Raw genomic sequence first — 27,309 nt, forward strand, 5'->3', positions numbered from 1 at the left:
AATTCCTTTATAAGTGGCTTGTACTGTTTCCTGGTTTCTCATCTGCTAAATAGAGGGCCAATATTAGTATACCTTCCAGAATTATGCACATACTGTAAAATAACTGAGATGATGAAATTAGTAAGAAAAATGCCTCAAATTTTAGTAGGCATTAGAAAGAAAGGTAGTTGCTATGTTTCTCATGATTTCAAAGTCATGGATACTGGAAAAGGACATCTCAGTTGGACAAGTGCAGTGGCTAAAATTTTCTCTCTTAGTGCTGCCCGGTTTGTAATCAGATAGTAAAGTGTTGGAGTTTTGTTACATTCTAAAACTTATCTATGGTTCAACTATATTGCCCTAAATTTTTTCTAATTATTTAATGAACATCTTGAACAATGCATTTGCTAGAAAAATATTTTCTGGGATATGAATATATTAAAATTAAGATGACCATGTTTTGTCTGATCATATTAATGACATATCCTGTCCCAGGTTTGTGGGAATCTTGTAGCTGCTTAAAGGGCTGTGTTTTTTTATTTTTAGTTTAATATAATTCAAGCACAAAGTCAAAGCCACTAGTACCAAGCTGTAGTACTTTTGGTTGACATAAGCAAATATTCCCAAATTGACCTTCTACAACATAAATTCCCAACTGAATATGGCTGATGAAGTACTTCCATTTTTATATCAGATTGTGCTATAAAAGCAGTGAACTGAGCTCTTAGCTTTGATGAGCCAGTCTGAAGCTAAGAGAATACATCAATAGAGCATTCAAAATCTTGTGAATATTTCTATGTAATTCTAATTGTATACATACAGACATAATTTCATCTGAAATCCACTGAAAAGAACTTTCGTGATACCTTGACTATTAAAGCAAAGCAGCAATAACACAGTTTTCATTAAAACAGCCAAAATATGGACAAAACCAAAATTTAATTACTTGGATCAAACAGTGAGCCGATCTTTGAAGAAAAGAAATAGCAAAAGGAACAAAACCATCATTACCAGCTAAGCTTTACCTGCTTTTCCCAGTAATAAAACAAGCAACAAAAAATCAATAGGGAGTAATTGTAACATGTGGAGAAGATAATGTCAAAGGTATATGGCAAAAAATAGTCACTGACTGGGCTGAAGTTTAGTCATTGTCCTGAAGTTAATTAAAGATGAAATTAAAGAAAATGCTCTTTGAATGTGTGATCCAAAGGTTTCTAATAATCTTGTGTGCCCTATATAGCGTGTTTTGTGATACATCTCAGTCTGATCCTGGTTGCATCACTGTTATGATGGGTGATCAGAAATTAAGGGGTTTGTGCTTAAGAGAAATTTCCTGAGTACTAGCACATTGAATACAATTCTTAATTAAAGGTTTTTCTTCTTCCATCTCATCTGAAATCACAAGCATGAATGACTAATCCTTATGTCTCCTTTGATTTTTAAATAGAATATTTGATAGAAATGCTAGAATTACACTGTGGAGGATTTTGGGACAGGAATCCCTAGAAGTCTACCATGGAGTTATCCACAGATTAGCTTTCTGGTAAAAGAATGTAGGGATACTTCTTGCAGTCAAGATATTCAAATGTATGCAAGTTAAAACTCTGACCTGGCCACAAACATAAGCATTTTACTACACAAGGATAGTGAAGGGCCTGGAGAGGAAGCCGTGTGAGGAGCAGCTGAGGTCACTCAGTCTGTTCAGCCTGCAGGAGACTGAGGGGAGACCCCACTGCAGTCACAACTTCCTCATGAGGGGAAGGGGAGGGGCAGGCACTGATCTCTGCTCTGTGGTGACAGTGACAGGGCTGAGGGAATGGCCTGAAGCTGTGTCAGGGGAGGTTTGGGTTGGATATTGGGAAAAGGTTCTTCACCAGAGGGTGGCTGGGCACTGGAACAGGCTCCTCAGGGTCCTGGTCACAGCACCAGCCTGGCAGAGTCCTAGAAGCTTTTGGAAAATGCTCTCGGGCACATGGTGTGACTCTTGGGGATGGTGCTGCGCATCCAAGGAGTTGGACTCAATGATCCTGACGGGTCCTTTCCAACTCAATGTATTCCATGATTCTGTGACTCTAGTCCTTCATAAACTCTTGAGATAATTAGGCTATGAATAAATTATGCTTGGGAAACGTAATCATTTTCGTATCATTAGGTAGATGGACTGCACAGAGATCGAAAAAGCAGTTTAAGGATGCCAGTACCTCAGTTTTTCAGACAGTGCACCATTCTTTGCTGGACACACGTTAGCTTGCTGAGTGGAAATAGGTATTAGATACAGGGATTCCTTTCAAAATTCTCTCCACTTATGGACCATTTACATGAGATTGCAGGAATATACCTCACCCTCATCTTAAACACCAAATGAGAAGGAAGTAGAAATTTCCATTTTTAATCCAGCAGCTTTACTGTTAATGCATTTGTAAAGCTTGTGAAAAATAAAATCCTCTTCTCTTTCAAACTACAGGCTGTTCTAGTGTAGAGGCATTTTTAAAGAATATCTATTTCCTTGGCCAATTGTCTAGGTTGGTTGGTTCCTCCCAGCAGTTTCCCCCACAAGGTCTTCATGCTAAGGAATGACTCTGTGGTTTCAAATGGGAGAAGTTCCTCTGGATGCACAGGAAACATAGGATGTATGTGTGTTCCCTGATGTGGTCTCAGTAGTGATTCATTCTGCTCATATTTGACAAATTTTATTTTATGCCAAAAAATGACAGGATGTGGACCTAAGTATGGTATATGGACTTAATCTGTGAGTTTAGGTACATTCAGTATAACTTTGGAAGAACACCCCTACCTTATTACCAGACAATGTATACCAACTACTTTGGTAAGAAATCTCCTGTAAATAAAAGAGTAACTGTGTCTCAACATATTTAATCCTTCTAAAGGTAACCAGTTGTTTAAACAGTTTCTCTGATGTTTTGCATCAGAAAAAAAATTTATGTTCATATACTTGACAAAGCCAAGGATTTTGATTATAAAAACAGGTCAAATACATAAAGCTGTCTGCAAATGCAATGTTACAAGAGTAAAATTTCCTGGCTTTTACCCAAAGAAGTTCTCTCCTCAATTATTTATATTTGCAAGTTCACCATTGCAAAATCTGTCTTCTAGATGAAATATTATTCCTCCTGGACTTTCTGAAGGGGGAAAACAAGTGTTCAGTAATGAAGCCCTTAAGAATATTGCTTTTGGGGGGTTTTGCATGTATGCAAAAACATGCATTTAGGTAAAGCTGAAGCTGTCAGAAAATGTTACAAAATGCAGTAATGTAACATGTCCTGAAGCTACTAGGCTCAATCAAAGCTCAGAAAGGCACTTTTCTGATGTGCTGTATTCCACGTATGCTGATGCTAAAATGAAGCTGTCCTAGTCAGTCAGGGAGACAGCATGCTATAATTAATGACTCCTCTATAGCAGTTTCCCCAGTTATGTCATTCAGTGTGATCTGACTGATTTATTTGATTTACGTATGAACCAGTTACTTCTAAACTTTGAAGTCCATGCAAATTTCTCTGCTGTGATTATTGCAGAGCCAATTGCAATGTGTTTGAAAAGACAAGAAAAAAGTCAAGCTGTACCCGTCCGCAAATATTGCTTACAGAAAAAACATTGAAAACTCCTGAGATGAGGAACAGCTCACCTCAGGAAATGCAGATTTTGAGGTTTCAAATACCTCTGAATGAAATTAATATCTGCTTTTTGACTGGTCTGCAGAAAAGTACTTATGTGTGAGAGACTGATTATTGTTTTTTTCAGGATGGAAATGACAAATGGGCTTTCAAAAGGCATTTCATAGCATTATCCAGCAGCAAGAAGGTGGTTGAAAATCAAATTTCTGTGATAATCTCCAGATTTCATGAGTTCATAGCTTTCTGAAATACTCACACTCTAAAGTGGATATTTTTTATATTTGGGTTCTTATCAAGATTTTAGAATCTTAGAGCAAAATTTGATTAATTTTTGCATGAAATACACTTCAGCTGCTGTTGAAGGAGGAAAAAGACTTGACTGCATTCTTTGAAAATAAAGGTACAGAAAAACCACCTGAGAACTGAAACCTGGCTGCTCACTGAAGACTAGGTTCAGAAAGGCACTTAACAGCTGTAATACAGCATGAAACTTTTAGCCTGTAGACTTCTAAAGTAGATGTGCTATTGGTAATATTTCCCTGAGCCATGGTTTGGATACCTAAAAGTACATCAGAACTGCTAGGTGACAGGTGAATATGGAGCAGGATTGACAGCAGGACTCATCCCTTGCTCAGATCACAGCTTAATTGTTTGCCTTTTTCACACATGTTTTGGACTTCTCCTCTGTATCTCCATGCAGTACACTTTTGGCAGGACAGACACTGCCTCCAGAGACCTGCATGAAGCTATCTGTCTTGTTGTGGCCCCCTGCCGTCTTTCAGTGCTGAGCAGGGTATAGTCTAAGCATTATGAAACCTCCAGTCTCACTTCAAAGCACACAACATTATATTTAGCTTCCTTTTACTCCCATTGCCTGCACTACTGACTCCTGTTATTCCAAACACTTTGAGCTGAAAAATAACCACTCAAAATAATTGTGTATTTTAGTCACTCAGACACTAAGTGGAACCCAGAGGAGATGTAGTGCCAATATGATGTGGTAGTGTGGGATGTGGCCAGCTTGAAGCAGGAGGTGGGAGCAGTAAGCAAAGTGAATGTCAGCCAGCAGGCACAGTGATTCGTCTATGCTTGTATTTTATGTCACCAGTGTAGCATATTCTGAAACCAAGTTTTGCTGCATCCAGCTTGATCAGCAAGGATCTGCTTGTGTTAGCCTTTGTCAGAAGATGATGTAGGTAAGTCAGATGCAGGTATAAATAATATGACAGAGGCTTCTGTAAAAACTTTCTCCACCTGCCCTTTGCTTGGACCCACCTCTTGGCTTCTTCTCTTAAAAAACAGGTTATTTCACTCCTAACAGAAGCAGAACACCTTTCTTTCTTGTAAAATGCTGTTAATGATGCCACCATTTTTTATGAGAGATATTAAGACGCTCAGACAAGACATAAGACACCTGGGTCCTGCTCATTCTTTTTGAGTGCTTGGAAGTTATCCTGATTACTTCACAGTGGAGTGAGACCAGAAGTGGTCTGTAAAAGCAGTTGTGCAATGTGACAAGAATTCAAGATTCACAGGGCCTGTGTATATAGATACTCTAACTGGCCTTTAGGATCCTGTCCTAGCAGATCTGGGACATGATCTGGATCTCTGGCAGAGAAAAGCATGATAGCTAGTTTCCTCTCAGATTGCTCTTGTTATAAAATAAGACTCACATAAATATTGATGGCATTTGCCTTCTATAATGACAATATAAGAAAGGTAATATATAATGTAAAGACAGGGATGGTCTTCTTTCTTTAAGATATGTTTTTCAAGAATTAGGAAATCCAGCTGATAAAACTCTCAGTAGTCCCAGATGGAAATACCTCTGGCTTTAAGCAGCAATTTCAATGTGAATTTGAAGATTCTGATGTTGACTGTAGATATATATATTCTGCTTACTTGCCTCTCTGATGCTAGTCTTTTTGTAAAAATTTACCTGTCCTAGGTTTGGAGGCATACAGCAATTGATAAGTGACTCTAAAAAATAGTTCTGAGCAGTGAAAATAATAAAGTCCATCATTTTTTTGACTTTGGATTTTCTGCTGTTCAATAAGGTGGAAGGTTTTTTTCCCTTGTGCTTTTTCTAACCGATGGGTCATTCATAACATAATTTGCAATGTGGATTCTTTGATATGAGGAATGAGGAACTGACCTCATGTTTCACCCTTTTCCTCAGTAAAGGCAATAATAGAGCCTCTCTCCTCTTTTTCTCTCAGCTGTCTATTTAAAAGAAAAAACGTAGGATCTTAATGTACTGAGACCTGAAGTGCTCAGTTGAATTTGATTGAAACTGGCTGATGGTTCATAAGCTATTGGAAAAGGATGGATAAATATACCTTCACACATACCATCAGTGTTCTGCTAGTAAAGTGCATTTCCCTAGGAAGCTAAAACAAAAATCCCTTCTGAGCATATTCAGAAGCATGTGCTATATCTCAGAACCATTTTAATTTAAAAATGTCCTGTGTAAAGACTATGTTCTATATAGTTCTCTAAAAATCAATGATTTAACATCAAAAAGGGAGAAAGAGATTCCAGAGAAAAAGAAAAGAAACACAGTTTTAGTACAATCCTGTTAATACAAACTACATCAATCAGTTCAGCCTGTACCAATATAAGGTGCAGAGTTAGATTCATGCTTTCAGCACAAGTTACCATGGTTATGGAAAAATAATTTAATCCCTTCAAATTCATACCAGTAGCGTTGCATTTATTCATAAACCAACAGGTTGAGTGAAAGGAGTGCCATTTCTTTGCAATCTCCTGTCCAGGAATTTTGAAATCACTGAGGAACCTGCAGCTCTTTGTCATTGCTCTAGATTGTCACTCCAGCATGAGATACTTGTGCTCCACTGCACTGTGACAAGATGCTAATGTGAGTAGTACCTAGTGTGCACTTTTAATCCAAGTTAGAAACTCTGGCAATAAAATGTATGTTTTGCTAGTACATATGACTTTTAAAGTCTGAGATTAGACAGTTAAATACAGAAGAGAAGTTCACATGTGCCAGGCTGATATGAAAATTGAAATGCATTAGATTGTCCATAATGCTTTTTGTCACTTGAGATGTTGAAAGCATACCAAAAAAAACAAAACAAAACAAAACAAACAAACAAACAAAAACCACCCAAAAAACCTCTGTCTTATCTCTTTATGATTTTGTCTGAGAAGAAATAAGGGTATTTTTGTCTGAAAACAGAATGATATCCTTTTGTCATCGTGTAGTTCTGAATAAATTTATAGAAACCGCCAGGATTATCCTGGATTTACTGTGTTTTAATAAAGAAGAGCTGGTGTGACTGACAGTTCTAGCTTACATAGGAAGAGTGAGAAGTCTCCTCAGGATCCTCCATGCTAGGATCAGTCAGTTGCTACCCACCTGATTCCCTGGATGTTTTCCCTTCACTTTTCCAGGAGATGGTGTGTGGGAGGGCTGGGGAGGCAAGCACTGCTGTCAGTAGGGGAGAGTTGGTTTTTACATTCCTGAAAGCTGCTGCTGTGCTAAATGAAGATAATTGGCAGGAATTGATTAGTTTTATAGGAGGGTGTTATTAAGGGTTGAGCTCTTCTCACAAATTGCCCCTTCTGCACTTACTGCTTGAGAGGCATCATCTCAGCCATCCCGAAACTCACAGAACAGGAGATTGATTTCCTCCTTTTTCTTTTTCTTTCCCTGCCTTAAACTCTGCAGGTCAGTCCCACCCCAGGGTGCATCCGGGCGTTAATGAAGATGTTGTACTGCCCTTACTGCAGAGGACTTCCCACTGTGAAACCTTGCAACAACTATTGCCTCAATGTAATGAAGGGCTGCCTAGCAAATCAGGCTGATTTGGATACTGAGTGGAATCTGTTCATAGGTAAGAAGAGTTTAAATATTAGTGGAAGGAAACTGTGGTGATATCGAATCTCTGCAGGGCTCTGTGAGGTTAGAAGACACTGTTGGTCAATATTTGGAATGAAGCAACTGCAGATGCAGCTCACTTTCTAATTGAACTTCATGGCTTGCAGTAAGAAATGACTGCTCACCCTGCCCTAAGCCTAACGTTTCACATTTCATATTTCCAAAGGAATGGTGTGATGTTACAGCTCCTGAGCTGAATTATTACATGCTGTGTGAAGTGTTGAGAAAGATTTGGTTGAGGGTTTGATAACAAGCTTAACATGGCAGAAATAGTATGTATTACAACGGAAAACTAGGCTCTTGCCAGCTGAGAAGATAATAACATTGTATAACATCCAGTTAACATAAATCACAACAGCTGCTGTTCTTAATTCTGGTAGTACATAGTCAAAAAGCTTCAAAAGTTACATATATGAAAAATTATGAATTCCTCATTTGCTACAATCCTGTAGCAAAACAAATCAAAAAACCAACCAACCAAAAAAACCCACAAAAAATCCAAATCTGACAACTAAAAAAAAAACCTCCCAAAAAAGTAACATATAACAAGAAATATTACTTTTAAGTTGCTTTTGGTTATAGGATAGGATGACAGTGAGACAAGGCTGATGATAATGTAGAAGAAATGGAACAGCTAGTTAGCCCAGACACTAATGAGAGACATAGTCTAAACTGAATTTCAGAAAAATAAATGCAGCTGGAAAAAATGGGATAAAATTTCCTTTATTGCAGCTGAAGAAAGGAAATTTATTTTCTATTTTTGGAAAGATAAAACATAAGGAAACTCATTCTGCTTAATTTCAAACCCCACTGACCAATGTGACTTTGAAAATTTGACTCTGACTCATTAATGGATTTTTGCTTTACTCAGCAGTGCAAGATGGATAGGGAGAAGAAAACAGGATGAAAAATGAATCAGAGTATGAAAAGTGAAAACGAGCATTGAGCGAGCTATAAAAAGAACATGCAAACAACAATATTAAACAAATGATGCAGACACACTTGCCTTCCTAGTCTCTTGTACTGGTTGAAGGGGTTGACATCAGAAACAGTGCTGCATGGAGGGATACCCATGGGATTACTGGAGTAGAAAGGAGAATCTGATCATTATCAGAAAGCTAAGTGGAAGCTGATGTGGAAACAATGCTAACCTATTAAGGATATTGCAAAAGCTACTTTCCTTGTCATTGAATAATAAGCAAGTGCTGAAATGTCACTAATTCTGATCAAAAAATAATGTAGCCTTTTAAGAAAAAAACCCAAAATGTTTGAAATAAAATAAACAACAGGGGTTTTATTAAGGCAAGCACCTGTTTAAATCAAAAGCTGGAAGTTAGGGTTTGAGATGTTAAGGGAAGATTTCCTTTCCTGGTGCTTTAAATTCAGTGAGAGTCCTGAGACTCTCACTGAATGGTGAGATGTGTTGGAAAGTGTGGAAATGCTTACAGATTCAGACTTTCAGAGTCTTTGCTGCAAAGCCTTTGTCTTCATCAATGTCTCTCTGCTTTTGATTGTTCTTGCTCTCAGAAAATAAAACCTCCATGAAAGGTTGTATGTTATGTTAAAACATAGTGCTAATTTATTAATGTCAGGCAGGCTACTGTGCAATTATCGCTGCAGGTCAGTGATGACAAGGCAGTATACAGTACAAATACATCAAATCATACTGCCTCTTTCTTCTAACTATACAACATCCCCTCTGTAATTTTATGGGGAAGAAAATAGAGGAGATAGAGAGATTTTCATGTGTTTGGAAAAGGTATTCTGTTTTATCCCATTTTTCAGGCCTCTGACAGCTTCGCTGAAGATGAGGGCCCTTCCTTTATGAAAGACTGAAATGAGGCAAGTTGTCTCTGTCTCTGACAGCTGTCAGAGGCTTTCTAATAACACATGCAATTCCCTTAGTGATAAACACAAAACTTCTACTCACTGAATTAAAACGAACAGCAACACTTTACAGCACCGCTGAGCTATGAAAGATTGGAAATTACGCATGAACAGTTTTTATCCCTGTTCCAGTACTAGGAACCATGCACTAGTGAAAAAAAAAAGATAATTTTGTGCATTAACAGTCTCTGCCTAGGCAGGAATCCCAAATGTTAGTGCATATTCATACACAAGATAGTTTGGTTAGCTCATAATCTGTGCTTTGCAAAATAGTTTTGCTTGGTTCATTGCTAGGTTGTTTTGACAGAAGTTTGTCTAGAAGAAAACTCTCAGATACATTTGTCAGTAACTAAGTAAATCCTGTGATTTAGACTGCATGTCCTGGTATCGTTCTGTAGTTACAACAATGGTCCAGCAACAGGCAAGATCTGCATGTGAGGAGGAGCAGAGGAAAGTAAATGGGCTGTTTGACAACAGGATGTGTTACATCTTTCACCTAGTTTATAAATATAGGAGTCAGGACTGAAATCACATATATATAGCACTAATAAATCTTGCCTCTACTTTCAAAGCTGGGGAGAGTGGGACAACTTCCCCTAAACATCTGGTGCTTTCCAAGATTTTATATACTGTGAAAATCGGTAAGAAGTGAAACAGCTGCAGCAACATGACACATGGTTTCTTATATATTTCCTGGTTTTGTCACCTTAAAGTCCATGTCCTTTTTGTGTAACATTTTATTATAGGCTTTTTGTGTTTTGTTGCCTATATTATTGCGTGATAAAGGCCAAATGTAGCACATCTCATTCTAGCAGATCATCTGCAACTCAGAATTTTGCCTGAGAAAGGAAGACAGTCTTTAATACCATATTATAATTATAAAACTGTAAGGAAAATGCTCCTTCCAGGTATCTATATAAAATATTTAAGAGGTATTTAAAAGTAAACCCATCAAACTGACTTTGAAAATGTGTATTTTGCAAAGCTTGCTTCTGATGTTTTGCCTGTCAGTTACCCATCATAATCTCCTTTGCACCTGTCTCAAGCAAAATTAGCAAATGCAAGATAAAAAGCATGAGCAGAGGAACTGTACTGCTGAGGAAGGAGATTGCCTCAGGGAGGAGCTGACTGATTCTGTGGAGTGGGGAAAAGGGGATTTTCTCTGTCTCATGGCCCAACAGATATTGTAAAAATTATGCTTCTCTCCATGGAGCTATACCAATTAACAGCAATAAGAATCAGGCATCCCACTGTTCATTCTGTCACAAGAGCAGAAGAGATGGATAAAATTATTCCCACTAACAAAAATATAAAGCCCCTGTATTTTAGAGGATGACATTTAATTTTAGCAATACTATTACTACTCTTTCTTTTACTGACCTGTATTTAAGTCCATGTTCCTGTCTTGAGATTCTTTGACTTTCCCTAACCTTAGCTTTCCCTGTAATTGGCCATTTCTTTCCCTTCAACTCCTTTTTTATCAAGCAAGAATGTCAGCTGAGGAATCAGCCCACTTCAGTGGACACCATACTTTCTCTTGGTATCCTCATTCATCTTCAGAATCAACAGGTGTAAAAAGATTATTTCCATGGAAGCAAGTGCATCTCATTCTGACAGCTGCCCTAATCGCTTGTTCAGGATGGCAAAGTGCTCATAACTCATTTGATTTTTGGAGGATTTATTTCACAAATTAGCATTAGAGTTAAGTTTCTTCTGTCTTGAGACAAAAACATAGATGATATTAAACCTGAAAATCTAGCAAGATTGTGGGCCAAATAGGACAATCCTTTATTCAGCACAACAGAAGAGTGAAAATCCAGGTAGTTGGATAGTAATCCAATAGCAATTACTGCATCTGAGCTTTTTTTGTGGAAATCTAGAGCAATTGATAAATGTTTTGTTGCTGTTGTTAGTGATGAAGTGTAATGCCTCTATGTATAGTAGTGTATCAAATGCAATCCATGGAGGTTTGACACTGCATGGCTATTTACAATAGCAGAAATTAAAAGCCTTTTTTTTTCCTACAAATTATTCAATGATAAATCAGACTCACCTCCACCTCACTACCATGTTTTAGTAGGCAGGAGATTGTGGAAAACATTTCAGAATTGTGCAGTAGCAGAGATTGCCTGTCTGTGAAAAGGAGCCAAGAGTTTATGTCCACAGCCACCCTCCTGCTTAGAGTGGAGAGCCAGTGGATTTGTTCCGAGTGTATTTGATCTTTGACAAGCTCTGCTGTGTAGTAAGGCAGATCAGCATGCAGTGTGTTCACACTGCAGGATTCAAGGCCTGCAAAGCTGAGAGCCAGACACCTCTTACTGCCACCATCCTGCCAGGCTTCACCAGAGCAGAAAATCGTATCTGCAAGGCTTCAGGAAAATACTCTCCTTCCAGTGTTAAAATTATTTTTCTTATTGTCATTACAACTGCTCTGCATTACTAATTAACTTTCTTCTTGTTGTGCTTTAAGAATACCTTTTTGCTTCCCATCAGTATGACTCACACTTACTTTAGGAGTTCTCCTGAGACAGCGTATACCATGCAGTCTCACTTAGAGCAACAACATCATTTTCAGAAAACTACCCAACACTACTTAGTCTTAGTGAAAGTTTTAGTGGTGAAAATATGCAAACAGCTTCATTTACTGTTTACAAAAGTCCTCAGGTCTCTGTGCTTTCTCTGTTCCATGTGCAAGCACAAGGATAAGCATTTTCCTTTTAATGCTTCCAGAGGCCACCCTGATTTGATTTTTTTAATGACTTATTACAAGAATAACTGTCTCTTCAAGATTCACTTTGGTTCAGAGAAAAATCAGTCTATAATAGTAATAATAGTAATAGTAATAGTAATAGTAATAGTAATAGTAATAGTAATAGTAATAGTAATAGTAATCCTCTACTATTTTCTTGTGATTTTTAAGAGGTCTCAAAGCAATTTTCTCCAGGCTGAACAGCCCCAACTTACCTCAGCATGTCTCTGCAGGGAAGGTGCTCCAGTTTTCCTACGAACATCATGGTCCTCTGGATTTGCTCCAACCATCCATGTCCTTATGTTGGGGACACCAGAGCTGGAGGCAGCATTCTGGGTGGGGTCTCAGAAGAGCAGAGTTAAGGGGCAGAATCCCCTCCCTTGCCATGCTGGCCACACTGCTTTTAATGCAGGCCAGGGTTCCACTGGCTCATGTTGAGGTTTTCATCAGCCAGCACACACAAGTCCTTCTCTGCAGGGCTGCTGTCAACCCCTCTCCAGCCAGCCTGTAGGCGTGTCTGGGACTGCCATGATCCAGGTGCGGAACCTGGCCCTTGGCCTGGCTGGATTTTGTGAAGTTCATGCAGACCCACTTCTCAGGCTTGTCAAGGCCCCTCTGAGCCCCTGGATGGCACACCCCTCCCTCCAGCACACCACAGTGGTGTGAGCCTGGCATTGCCACACACGCAAGCTTGGTGTCATCAGCAAACTTGCTGGGGGGCACTCAGACCCACCGTCCCTGTCACCAACAAAGAAATGGAGCAGTATCAGCCCCAGTACTGAGGGGCACCACTCGTCACTGGGCTCAACGTGGGCAATGAGGCATTGACCACAACTCTGCGTGCAGCTGTCCAGCCAGTTCTTTTTCCACTGATTGGTCCATCCACAAGACCCATGTCTCTCCAGTTTGGAGACAGGGATGTCACGCAGGACAGTGTCAAACACTTTGCATGAGTCCATGTAGATGATGTCAGTTGCTCTGCTCTACCCACCAATGCTGTAGCCTTGTCATGGGAGGTTGTCAATTTGTCAGGCATGAGTTTCCCTTTATAGAGCAATAGTGGCTGTCACAAATTACCTCTTTGTTTTCCATGTGTTTCAACATGGTTTCCAGGAGAATCTGCTCCATCTTTCCTTTTATATATCTTTGCAAGGTACAGACCGAAGGCTGGCAGTCTGTTGTAATGCTCAGTAGGTAAAAGTCTTGTTCTGGCTTAATCACGGTAAGTAAAAGCTAAATCAGAGTTTTTGGCAACTTTATTTACCTGGAACTTGAACATCTTCTCTCTACCACCCTCATCCTTAATCACTATATGAAATTATACTATTTTTTATATATGTTGGCCTTTCACAAAGGCTCTGGGAGCAAAAATAAGTTCTATTATTTCCTCCATGGAGAGGCACTGGAAAGATTCCTGCAGCCCTGGGGTGCCATTACTCCAAATTCAGAATTTCTGGCAGAAATTCATCAATTTTGGTTTGATGAGCAAAGAATGGACACTTGAATAAAACACTAGAAGTTCATAATTTGCATCTTGTGCTCATATAAAAACAGATAGAATTCATGGTCAAGACAGCCTAAAACTCAAACCCAGAATATAAAGCCTTTTTTTCAATTACTATATGCTTTAAAAGTATTTAAAATTTTACGCTAGAATCATCTTTTCTCGCTCTCTTCCTCAGCCAAACTTATCATGATACCTCACGTGAAACCGCCTTTGCCAACCATCAGAATGAAAATAGGGAAAATTGTCTTAACCTAACGCCTTTCATTTTTTCTATTTACTTCTTGAAACAACTTTAGTGCCTGCAGAGTTTGCAGAAGTAATATTTTCTTTAAGTCTTTTCTCTGTACAGACTATAGGAGCTATTATACACCAATACCTATTCCCTTAGTTAAAGTATCAGGGTTTGGTGGATGGTTCTAAGGGCGTGAAGCCACATTGTGATTACATATGAAAACATGGGATCCCTTGTTCAGAATTATTTTTCCCTACTTTAGCTTATTTTTACAAAAACAAAGGAAAATTAGTAGAGTACTGTGATATGTGATACAACTGCAAATGTGTTTGCTCAGAGGTTGAGAACAAGATTTGCAGAGGTAAATCTAATCTTTTTCTATGAAAAAAACTTTAGTGTGCTTCAGGCCCATTAGTGTCCGTACTGCATAGCTAGCAATATGAAGGAATTTGCAGTGCTACTAAAAACACAGACTTAACATCTGTTAACAATTATGTCAGTTCAGGTTAAAGATATGTAATTGTACAAATGAAAAGCAAATTCAACTTGACAACGCCTAATTAAAAGATTGCAGTATTATAATTTTTAAATTCTCTGGTAAGCAGTAACCTCCATGATCCCATTTTTTCCTCTTGTTTTCCAGAAATAATATAATCACTGCCTACAATTTAAATACAATACCAAGATCTGATGGTTTAGAGTACATAGGAGCACCCCTGAAATAAAGGGGCCATCACCATTCAGTAAGGTAAATAATGTGTAGAAGATGGGAACAGTATTTGTTATTTCTCACTGCTTTTCGTACCTCAGAAGTATAAAGGATAGCCAACCTGGGTGTCGAGTTCCTTAGATGGAAATTAATTCAGCCTGAGAGAAGCCCTGTGAAGTTGTGGGACTGTGGGAAGAATGCAAATAGCACCAGCAGTTGCCTGCTGCTTAAACTCTACCTACCTTGCCAAATCTCTGTGCTCCCCCTGGGGCAATATAGATTCTTACAAGCAACTCACAGCATCCATTGCCCTGTATGTTTGCTTTAGGATGTGTCACTGAAGAAAGAGGTTCCCTCCTGTAGAACTGTGGGGACTGTGCTCCTGCTACTGGATCAAAAGAGCTGGGACTCATCTGGCCTGATCTTGCCAGTGACACCACTGACAGATTGTTACTTGGGGGTGCATCCTGGAAGGGTGCTAATGGCTTCACTCAGAGTGACTCTTGAAGACTGCAGCTCCTAAAGAGGGACTCTGAGTTTCTGAAAATGCAATGTTTAGTTGAATGATAGCAGCAGACCTCTTGGGACCGTGAGCTTTCACATGTCTTGTGGAAATCACATATGGAGATTAACTATGCCATTCTCTTTAAGAATTCTCTCTCTCTCTCCCATCACCCATCATCATGTCATATGACAGCTACAAACACAGGATCAAATTCAGGCGTTCTAGAATTCTGCCTTTGGCATACGAACATGATTCTCTTGAACTGTATGATTTCTCTATATGCAGGAAAAAGCTTCTCAAAACTTGAAGTGATATGAGAGTCACATACTCAGCATTTTAAGCAGGCCCTATGTTGACTGTAGCACTTAGATACTACAGCTCCTTTTGAACATAGCAAGACTGATCAGCATTGTCAAAAACTTTAAAAGTTTAAAAGATTTTATAATGAAACCATTGGACCCAAATGATGACTTTTTAGTTCCATTTTCATTCCTCATCTCCAACTCCTTCATATTATTTCACATCACAGGGAAATGTGTGTAGAGTGCAGTTTAGAAGTTGCAGAGAACAGCAAATTTCTGTCTAGATTCAGGGGAAGTGCTGGAGAAGCTGTTTTGCCACTGCCCTTAAAATGCTATGAATTTACCCAAGGATGTTACATAAGATATCTCTATAAACAGGAAATATATTCATTATTTATTGGTCAAATACCCTGTGGTTCTGGGACTATCATTTTGTACTTTTCCAAGTTCATAGCTATGCCTTCTCAAAGGATGCCTTGCTTCCAGGAGAGCAGTAAACAATGCTGCTACTTCTGTCCTAGGTTCCCATGTATATTAGCACCTCAAAAGAGATTTTTCTTCAGCAGAGGATTTGATGTCTCAATTAATTGCATTTATGTAGTGCTAAATCCCTGTTTACATGTTGGGATATCCCTCAGGCACTTCACTGTGCTGATCTCTCTGTTTCACAGGCGAGGGACCAGCTGCAGAACATTGTGCCTCTTACCTGATCTGGTTTCCCTTCTGGTTTGGGGGATTTGAGGCAGCAGGTCTCTCTGGCATATGAATGGGAATGAAGCACACACCCAGACTACAGAACTTGGCTGTGCTTTTACAGTTCAGTTACCTGAAAAAGATACAGCTCCATGCAGTTCTGGGTTTGGTGTGGGGTTTTGGGGGGTTTTTTTTGTTTGTTTTTTTGGTTTTTTGGGTTTTTTTTTAAGGATTACAAATCCAAATGAAGGACATGTGAGTTTCATTTTACTCAGAGCAGGTGGGACTAAGTATCATTTTAATTGGTTGAACGTACTACTTTGGCTGTGCTTAATTGAGGCAATGCTGTTACTACAGTAAGAAGGGTGAAAATTGTGTTATTTCTAAAAACATATCTTAAGTTAAATCATCTTTTGACTTGGTCAATATTGATAAATTTGAGATAACCTGAATTCTAGGTTTGCAAACATCCCTATTTTTAAGGGAAAAAAATTGTGCAATAATGAGAATGTTGGCCAGAGGAGTACTGACAGTTTGATTTCACCTGTAGTTGAAATAAAATTTATCTCTCTGTCCTTTTTTTAGCATTTTGTTTCTGCTTGTATTCTGCTGCATTTAAAACCATGTATCCAAGGAAAGTATTGGTTGCACCATGACACCATTTTATACATTTAAAGTATTTTATCTTGGAATTTGCATCCACTTTAGAAAACTACATAAATAAGAAACAGTTTTCATATGCTGAAATAAATTTGAAACTATGTAATATCTTGAATAGTGTGTTTTTTCTGATAAATTGATTTATTGTCTATTTCAGATTCTCTAAACTTCATATTAGAAACAAATGTCAAATTATGTTTTCCATTATTCAGGCAAATGTAATGGAGAGATAAATGTAACTCAGGGCAAATTTGTTCTACAAGTAACAATCAAAAACACATGGTTATATCTGAAAATACTTTGCTGATTTTATTATTCAATATCAATAAAAGGTGATATCTTACCACAATGATGTCAAAGCAAAACTGACATTGATTTGCTTTATATTACAATATTAAGGCATTATTTGATGAGGGCTAATCTGTTTATGATGTCTTGGGTAGCATATTATCTGTTTAGAATCCCAGATTTCTTTTTGAAATACAGTAACAAAGTAGTGCTGGCAACTAGCCTTAATTTCTCCATACAAATAAATCCTAATGCTGCAAGTGAACAATACACACATACACACACACACACATAAAAAAAAGTGATTTTTTTCTTATAACTAATCTGCCAGACTCTGTTAAATGAGAAGTTTGGGGATTTCTTAGTATTGGTTCCTTATGCTTTTTTAGTTCATGAATTTTGGAGAAAGTTTCAATTTCACATTTCTTGAAAATGAAAAGTCAACCCAAAACTCAGCTCATTAAAAGAATTCAAATATTTAGACACTCTCAGTCTAAATATTTGAATTTTCTTTACTTTTTGACTGCTTATTCAGGTCTTTTTTGAGCAATACAAATATTATCATGTTATGCTTCCAAAAGCTCCAAACATTATTAGCAATGTGGCAAAACCTGCTCAAATGTATAATCTTGTATTAATATTAAATATTATGATATATAATAATATATATATTATATTATGTAATGCTAACACAATATTAATGTTCTTAATGTAAACAAAATGTTCTCTTTTTTTCTTAGTGAAGCCACACAGATATACAAGGGCATAGATTAGACTCAGTCACTTGTTTGGAAACACTCTTTAAAGATAAGCCAATAGAAGAAGGTGAAGACTTATAGGCTGAGCTATAAATTTCTCATAATTTGGCAAAGAGACTGTGATAAAGATCCCTAGGTAGTAGTCCATATCAGTGCCATATTTAGTGGAGCAAAAACTTGAAACCATTAGAGAGATTACAATTTTTTTTAAAAAGGATATTCAGGAAGTATTTCTTTCTGATAAGGGTCCTATGGATTCCTTTCTTGTAATGTGTCAGCCCTCCATTTTTTCTTGTAAAGAATGTTTTAACAGAAGCAGGAAATACTAGGAGAAATGTAAATATTTTTCTCCTTCCATTTGCTCTGCCTTATCAACAGAACATCTTACCATTTCTAAAGTCAAGAGAACTAATCTGAGGCAGAGTGCTATGACAGAGCTGGTATGACCAAAATTCGTTGAGCATTTTTGCTAGAGTGGAATCTAAAAGCATTCTGATGCATTTGGGAAATTTCAGTGTGTTTAGAAGGTAATATGAAAAATTCTGCTCTTCTTATTTCTCTGTATTATTCAGTGTCACCTGCCCTGTAATATAACATTCAACATCCCTTAATGTCATTTATATTGCAGGCTAACCTATGGGAGTTTAAACTCCCATAACATGTATTTTTCATTTAGCCACCAGAACTTTCCATGTCAGTAGGAACTCACCTTCATAATATCAGACTTCAATTTGCAGCAGCAAAGAGCCTTTTTATCTGTCTTGTCTTGTTAACTCTTAAAATACATTTAACTGTGAAGGAGAAAGTAGCAGCTTGAAAAATAAAGAAAGCAGTTTTGGTTCTGCTGGATATTTGTTGCTGACCTCAGAAGAGATTCCAATTTTTCAACTAAGCAGTGCATCTCATTATGATGTTATAAAATGAGATGAAGGGCAGTCTTTGCTCTCAGTGTACAGGTTACAACAGATCTTGCACTTAATTCAGCTGCTGAATAAGATGAACACTATCACTAAAATACGTGATGGACTATGGATGGTGCCCAAAAGGCAAGAAGTTATCCTGAGCGTGAGATAATAAAACATAGAGCACTCACAAGATTCTAGTTTTTATTTCACAGATTAAATGATACAAAAGGTCTTCCAGTAGATTTAACTCTTTTAATAAAACATCTAGGATCATATCCAGTGGTCTTTAGTTATACTTCAGCTGCCTGATTTTTGTATAGTGATGAAAAGAAGGAAATGAACAGATGTAGACACTCTCTACTTTAGGAACAGGAATGCGAGTTCTGGCCACACTTAGCTACAATTTGTGATTTGTGTTTCATTTCTACACTCAAAAAAGGGGTTTATGTATTTCTTATGACAAAGGAAAAATTAATCCATTAATATTTTATCAGTTGAGATTTTGCTGATATCTGCAACAACATACTTTAAATCAGGTTCTCCTCTTTGTACTACATTTACTATTTACTATTTAGCTTTTCATTAAAAATTAGAAAAATGAAATATTTGTGTTTCCTTTCTACTTTTTCCTGGGAGACTTTCTGTCAGGAAAATATTTCCATGGCAGTAATAAGAGATGGCTGCTCCAAGTTACACTGATGGCTAAAACCACATTTCGGTAATACGGAAATTTTCTATTCCAGATAATAATGACCGATATTCTCATTTTAGCATGTTGACTGCACCCAGATCAATCACTTTTAAATTATTACACAGTTCTGAGGCATCTCATAATATTTAGTTTGATTTTCTTCTTCATATACTATTAATATATTCTTACAGTATCTTTCAATCTTTCATTGATACAAGCGTATATTTGGTGGTTGTTTTTTTTTCCTAAAGTAACTACTAGAAAAATACATACAGAGCCTGGTTGTCCAACTGATGTCTGCTTTGAAGAGTGTAAATATAAATTAATAGTTCAAAAATTATGGTAATATGCAAGTCATTTTAAGAAGCCTCTGAAATTTCCATTATGATCAAACTTTTCTATAAAACCATAATAAAAGGATTATAAATTACTCAGGCCTAAATCAGGAAGGACAGCATGCAGAATTTTAACTGATGTAAATAATTTGCTAATGTAAGTATGTCAGTGAAAAATACATGAAGATCTAATTCCACTTATACTGAATGTATCTGTAAAGAAATAATTCTGAAATTACTTCATTTTCCAAGCTACTTGTTACTGAGATATGAAGAAAGCAAGTATTTATTTTCCTTTGTGTAAAAGCACCTCCAAGCTCCTCATCAAATCTGTCAGTTTCAAGATGTGGAAGAATTCTCTCCCCTTACAAAAAGAAAATTGATAGTTAGAATATCTAGTTATATAGGCCATGAATTCTAAAGCAGAAGTACTGAATAAAGTCCAGTGCATAGGGTAAGGGTAGTCTTCTATAGTGTTTCAAGTTGGATTCACATTTGTTTAAAAACTGGCAATGCTAAACCCAAGCATGAGTCCAGACAGAGCTGACATGGAAGTATTTCTCTTCCAACCTGCCTTGTGGTTTGTCCAAGCAGGACAGGCTAAAGGGCTCCACCAATCACCAAAACTCTATTTCCAAAGTGTTGGACACTGAATTTTCTTTTCATTTTGTTCTCTTGTCTTATTTGGTCCAAATGGTCCGAATTGTGTGGTCTTGTGGCTTTATAGTGCTCTGTAAGTGACAAGAATGCAATCCTTTCCAGCTGATGCCTCTCTATGCAGTTTCATGGTGGTGTGTGGCAGGTTTTTTCCAGTTTTGCTTACTTCTTCATTTTTTAGTGCTCTAAATAAATATGCAAGGCATGTGGCACACAGGATTCTTGTAGTATAACTTAATCTGCATTGTAGGAAATGTGTTTCTACTTGCCACAATTCATTGCTTATTTTTCTAAAATTATTCTATTTTGTTGTCACTTTCAGCTCTGTGGACTTCTGAAACAAATGTTTAAACTGAAAAACATTGCATTTGTTATGCATGAAAATAATAAGCATTTATGAGGAAGGGTAATACATCTTTCAGTTTTTAAGCTGGTCACAAAACCTGTGTGTTATTAGAAGTCTTTCTTGTTCAAATTTTTGAATGTCTTTCCATAAATCTACACCCAAGTTTGAGAGGCCTGGAAATACCATACAAAATAAATAGTTCCATCTAAAATGAGTCTTCATTTATCTCGAGTATTATTTTGGTATTCCAGTTCAGTTTACTTGCTGACATATTTTTCTTGGAAACTGACTCTCAATATATCCTACACATATGTGCTGAGCTGTTATAAAAGAGACAAAAGACTCTCAGATCTTTGACTTACTGTGTTACAGGAGAGGATTTTTTCAGAGGAAGAGGGTAGATTTTCTGAAAAATTTCCCTCCAGTTCAGATTATTTCTCAGGGTAGACTGAAAGACCTTCAGGCATAAAAGTATTATTCCAAGTATTGAAGTGCCCTAATACGAATATGAAAAAACTAATTAGCTTTTCCTGTAGACCAAATTGCTTTTCAATCCCTGTAAAAATATAAAGTGTAAAATAAAAAGTGAAAACGGTATTGAATTAGTAGTTACTGGATGTGCAGTCTCTGCTTTTCATTACTTTATACTGAAATGCTGTTGAAATTAATAGAATAAATAACTATTATACTGCCATAGAACACGTTGCAGAACAGTTAGGATTCAAGGCAAATAGGTTAGTTATGAAATATCAATATTTTCAATGGAAAGCGGGTAGCTATTGAAATTCCTTCGAGTCTGAATTCCATAGCTACTCAAAGCTTTGGTTATCTGTCAGATTCCTCTAATTTAAAAAGATAAAGATAAGATAGAAATATTATTTTGTTTGATTTCTATTGGATGACTGAATATTTCTCTGAAGCATTTAAACAAGATCACCAAATTCAAACAATTATAGGTGACCCCATTCAATAATGAATAGGAGAATATATGTAATGTCTATGAAAGGTAAGAGAAAAGGTTCAGAGTTGAGCTATTCCACCTTATATACATGGACGTATTTTATTTATACTTCTTATTAAGTGAAAGAAAGGATATGAGAGCTGAGTGAGCTCCCAGAAGTGCATTACACATTTTAAATAACAAAATTTTAAAATGTTAAAATGTTCTTATGTTAAAAAGCTGTGTTTCAGCAGAGACAGCAAGCTGATGCTTGAAGAATAGCAGATGTAGTTTATTTATTTGAGGGAAATGGAGCAAATACCTTCATACATTTTAGAGAAGTGCCAAGAATGTGAATAGGCGCCATCCCAACCAAAACATCTTTCTACAAAACTATTGTTTGAAAGAAAGAATTAATCAGCAAGCAAGTACTATGTGTCACCTTTTAGTGAGTTAAAGAAATGTAGATGGATGAAAAAAACAAGCCTTTAGGAATCACAGTTTCTTCCTTAATTGATCATAGGCCAGTAAAACAGCAGGTTTTATCCTGTTTTTCTCATGTGTAAACTAGAAAATTTTCACGGCATTCATGGAGTCACCTGTATGACCAGACTGAGTGCTTGGATTATCACAAAAGATTTTCTAACTATTGCAGCAAATTGTCAGGTGAATTGCTGTCATTTGGGAATGTCATGATGACCCACACATGCCTTGCTACTATTTGAACATTAAGTGGAAGATTGTTGGCCTAGTGAGAATGGCACCTTGTTTTATCAATATATCACTTCCCAAAAAAGCTTGCTGGAAAAGAGGGGTTTGCATGGGTTGAAAATCCAGGCCACATAAAAAAAAAAAAAAAAAAAAAAAAAAAGCTTTATTGCTAAAAGTAAACACAGTTATCAATAGAATGCTTTGCCACGTGTTTTTGCTGCAATTAAGGTGCAGTTTGAGTTTTATTTAGTTTAGGTACTGAAATTTGGTTTATATACTAACTACAATATAAAATGGTAGCACAGATTTGAGCCTAAGCTTGCTATCTGTGTTTCCCTGAGCTCTTGGGTGGGTCCTGTAACCTGAGTTCACCAATGGCCCAGCCACATCTATCATCTGTAAAGCTGAAATGGATATTTCCAAGCAGAATACCATCTTCCCTCTTCCTACAGAGACTGACATGTTTAAGGAGCAAAACACACAGCAAGAGATGTTGAATAACAGTCTTAATCCATTTGATTTCCAATATGTATAATTCCTGCAAGTATAAACCTGAAAAGAGATTAAGTATCACAGTTTAGGGCTTACATCCTCATAAACCGCTATTAAGGAATGTCAAGATTCCCAGAATGATTTAGACTCTGTCTCTACATCGCTGACTTTCTGAAAAGGCTTGTTCAATTCCTATTTTTTAAGGCCATAATTTTCAGATTTCTGTGGACACTAAGAGAATTTATCATGACTGTCTGAACTTTCTAATCACTGCAGGTAATTTTGTCTTTAGGAAGCTGTCACCTGAGACAGCTGAATGACTTTTTTCTCTGCAGAAACTCACTGTGTACATGATATCTGTAGTAGTGATCCAAAAGAGCATAGGAAGGAAACGATACAGATCTCATGGGGTCTGAGCAGCTGCTGACCAATGAAGATTGTGCCCAAGCACTGGAGTAGATGTGCATTTTTGAATGCTTTTTGTGCAAAATTGTGAATGTTGCCGAAGTGTGGCTTCATTATTAGCTGAGCTAATGATGCTGCTTCAGGAAACAGTGATGACAGTCTTCCCTGCACTTTCCTGCATTCCAGTCCCAGCACTGGAGGCCAGAGGGCTGATCTCTATAAAACAACATATACTTTCTTTTCTACTTTCTCAGTAAGTGCTTAGCTGAGTTTGTCTCTGGTTTGTTTCACTCTGTGACCCAGTGGGTTCTGACACCATGGCAAGGGAGGGGATGTGCGCTGAGCTAGGAGACATCAAAAAATAATAAAACACCCCCCTAAGATGCTCTGTGTTCTCAATTCTTTGCATTAGTTATCTTCATCAAAACCAAAACTCCCCTACTTTACTTTAAGATTTTTACTTTAAAACTTTTAAACCTTTTTCCTCACAACTGCCAAACCCTCCTCAGGGATTCACTAGGATGAGGTGTAGTTGTAGCCCAGTCACCTTTTGATACTCAGGAACCAACACAATGCCTGAAAACAACAGCTGAGCTCCCTCAGAGGAGACAAGGAGAGCCTGAAAGCCTCCATCTGTGGGTACTGCTGGGTGAAGGAACAAGGAGCTGCCACTGCAGTTACTGTCTTGCATGGGAGGGGCGCTGGGGCTGGTGCCATGTTTTCTGCTGAGCATATGGTCTGGCACGGAGTGGGAAGGTGTGATAGAAAACACCTCCAGTCCTGTGAAAGCAGTGTGTGAGCACGCTATGTCAGGGCATCTCACACTTGGCACTCTCCCTGCCCAAGGCATCTGAGGCAGTCCCCGCTCGGCAGCCAGCTGTGTGTGTACCACTGTGCCCTGTCACGGGCCCTGAGCGTGAGATCCTGCACAGAGACAGCCCTGCCAGCACGCAGCAGGGACAGCAGCTGGGTGGGAATCAGCTGGTGGGAGGAGAGCCTCAGGGAGAGAAAAACAGCTCCCTAGGCCAGCGATGTCAATTGAAGTATCAGCCAGGTTGTGATGTAAGAGATTAATTTGATGCTACAGAGATATGAAACTGTGGCCAGCTGCCATGAACAGGTCAGTCACATTTCTGTCCCTGCCATGGGTTTCTGCCATGCTTTTTCCAGCGGCAATGGGGCAGCCAGCCTGGGGAGAGCTGACTGGGTCCAGGACCAGCAGGAAGCTAATCCAGCCACAAAGCTAGGATAGGCTTTCAACTGGGATAAGCATCAGCTACCTGATGTAACATACATGCCACTATATCAACCTACAGCAGAAATAAATAATTTAGGACAAGAAGTGAATGCTAATTTCATCTTCATCATTAGATCTTTAGGTGCATTTTGAAGAAACATCCTTAAGGTGAAGGGTCCTTGTGAGCCAGTCTAAGAGCTGGAAGCTGTCAAAATACAGAGAACTCGTTCCAAGCCTTGTGTTCCTTCTTCTTCCATTCTGCTGACCTGCTTCTTAAGCTTTCTTCAGTTTAGTAACCTTGTAGAAAATGAACCATGAAGGGAAAGTTTGTTTGAAATTCTCAGCCAGAGCAGCATCCGTTCAAGTAGTGGACAACTCAAGTAGAAATGCAAATCCTAACTTCACATGAGATGACTGTGGTCACCATTGTTGAAAAGGTGTCTTGTCCATCCTTTTGACTCCACATGGCTGTATATTTGCACCTATTCCTTTGCACTCATTTGGATGATGATAAGGTGTTATTCTGAACAGGACCATTGCCCAAGCATAAAATAATCTTGCCTGCTACTTTTTGTTTGTTTGTTTGTTTTGGGTTTTTTGGGGGTTTTTTTGTTTTGGTTTGGTTTTGGGTTTTTTGTTTGTTTTGGGGGTTTTGTTTGTTTGTTTTTTGTTAGTTTGTTTTAAATCAGTTTTGTTTTCAGTGTGCTCATTGAATTGTCTTGGTTTATTGGCCCCTTGGATCACCATCCAAGGCATGGTAGGGCCAAAGTAAAAGCTGTGGGTGCTCATAACAGGAAGGACAGATGAGGTGTGGGGTAAGAGAGTAGGATGTCCTTCTAGCCTTTCACTCCCAGGGAGTAAAAGCTCTTACCTGTTGCTCCGTCTTAAGGGTTTGCTTTTAGTCCTTCATTAGCTTATATTCAGCACAATGGTGAAAAAACCTGCATCTCCTTAGAGAAAATAAACTGTCAAATACTTTAAATGTTTGCTATATACACCACTTCATTATTCTGGTTTTAATAATTGTTAGATAACTAGTTCGCAAGTTTCCTTTTAAAAAGGAGAAAAAAAATGTATAAATTTCTGCTTTTGCATTTCTGTCATTTGTATTGTTTCATTCTCTAGTATGAAGAAATTGTGATTTTGTTTTATTTTAATTTTCAAGTGATCTCATTAAAGACTTCTCACTGTACTGAAAGATGCAAATATGGTGTATACTACATCCTTCTATATGTTAAGGACAAATATATTTTAAAGACTTTAATGAAAATGTCTTAAAGGCCTAACCATGTTTATGAACTGGAAATAATTAAGAAATAGGTAAGAAAAAGAACAATTAAAATAATGGAAAATGATACCAAAAGAAGTTTTCTTATGGAATTTAGTACAGTTGGCTGATAAGCATGGATATGTAGTAAAGCTGACAGAGATGGCAAAATCTCTCTTTAAGAAGGCCGCTGCGTGAATAAAAGTAACAAAATGAAAAGAAAGCAGAGAATAAAAAGGTATTAGAAGGAATAGTGAAATATGACACACAATCAAAGTCTGTGTGGTTTCTTGCAGTAAATGTGTCAGTTTATTACACAAGATCAGCTTTAATCTGGATCCTGAAATTAATGCCATTTTTAATATAATTTCCTTTCACTGGATCCATGAAAAAATAGCAAAGGAGTTGTGAATACAGGTCAAGAGTGCAGAAAGCTCTGTGAAATGCAGCTCTAGCCTGTCTCAGAACTGCAGACAATCCTTTTTCCCTGTGTTTTTGAGGTGTTTTTGGTAAGGAATTCAGAACCCTAATAGCAGGTTTGGACAATTGGTGCTGACAGCAAAACTGAGTGAAGGCATTGCTGAAGGAGCTGAAAATTAAAACTATCATTAAATGCACAAGAAAAAAAGGCTATAACTTTGAAAGAAGTAGTCCTCTCCATCTTCCATAATATTACTATTTTGGATAATGAAATGTTATTTCCTCATAGGTATGCTTTAAACAACTGAGTTGCTCTTGCATAAATATTAGGGAGAACTAGAACACAATGACAAGAGTGTGTGCACAGGAGGAAATAGCATTTTCAGTGAAACTTACCCAAGAGAGATAAAGCACAAGTTTCATGTCAAATAGACAATGTGCACTCCTCAGTAGTTACATTAACAATCTCTCCAGAAATGGTTACGCAGGAAATGTGGATTTCCCATGTTCTGTAGGAATGACCTAGATTTTATGGATGCCTTTCCCCCCACACACTATTAGCATCTTTTCACTTTTTAAAGCCATGATTTCAGCCTGATTTTGAATACAAAGAAATTTTAACATTTCAAGGTTTCATTGAGCTATATACTGTCTTTAAAAGTTTTTTGTATAACTGATATGATGCTACAGCCTTTTAAATCGCAGTAACATCACATTATATTAACTACAGAGAGCTTCCCAATTAGATATTTTAGTTTACAGAGTGTTCTATGTTACCTCCTAAATAAACATGAGGTCTTCTGTTACCAGAATTTTGAACTGTAGCACAGTTCTGAGATGAGTGAGCACAAGGAGGACTGTAATTACAGCAATTACGGAAAAGTAATTTACTGGTTGTGTAAATTGAACAGCTTTGAAAGAGAGCGGATTGACCATAAAAAGAAGTTCAATATTGAAAATAAATATTTTGGGATCTCTGAAATGGTTGTAACATGGTTAAGCAAACTGTAAACATTTTACCTAAAGTGATATATTTTCATTTTAGAGGCTCTCATAAATATAACTTTATGTTTTTATAAAAAGACTTAAAGATGTCAG

At 37.6% G+C, this 27,309-nt stretch overlaps 1 protein-coding gene across 1 annotated transcript in view; it reads left to right on the forward strand.

The window, feature by feature from the left end:
* GPC6 (glypican 6) overlaps positions 1-27,309 on the forward strand; it is a 727,192-nt gene that overhangs the window by 522,380 nt on the left and 177,503 nt on the right. The window contains exon 4 of the mRNA XM_063392301.1: positions 7,306-7,471. Coding sequence (XP_063248371.1) covers positions 7,306-7,471 — 166 coding nt within the window. The remainder of the gene's footprint in view (positions 1-7,305; positions 7,472-27,309) is intronic.

The sequence above is a fragment of the Prinia subflava genome, chromosome 3, assembly GCF_021018805.1.
Source record: "Prinia subflava isolate CZ2003 ecotype Zambia chromosome 3, Cam_Psub_1.2, whole genome shotgun sequence".
NCBI lineage: Eukaryota > Metazoa > Chordata > Aves > Passeriformes > Cisticolidae > Prinia > Prinia subflava.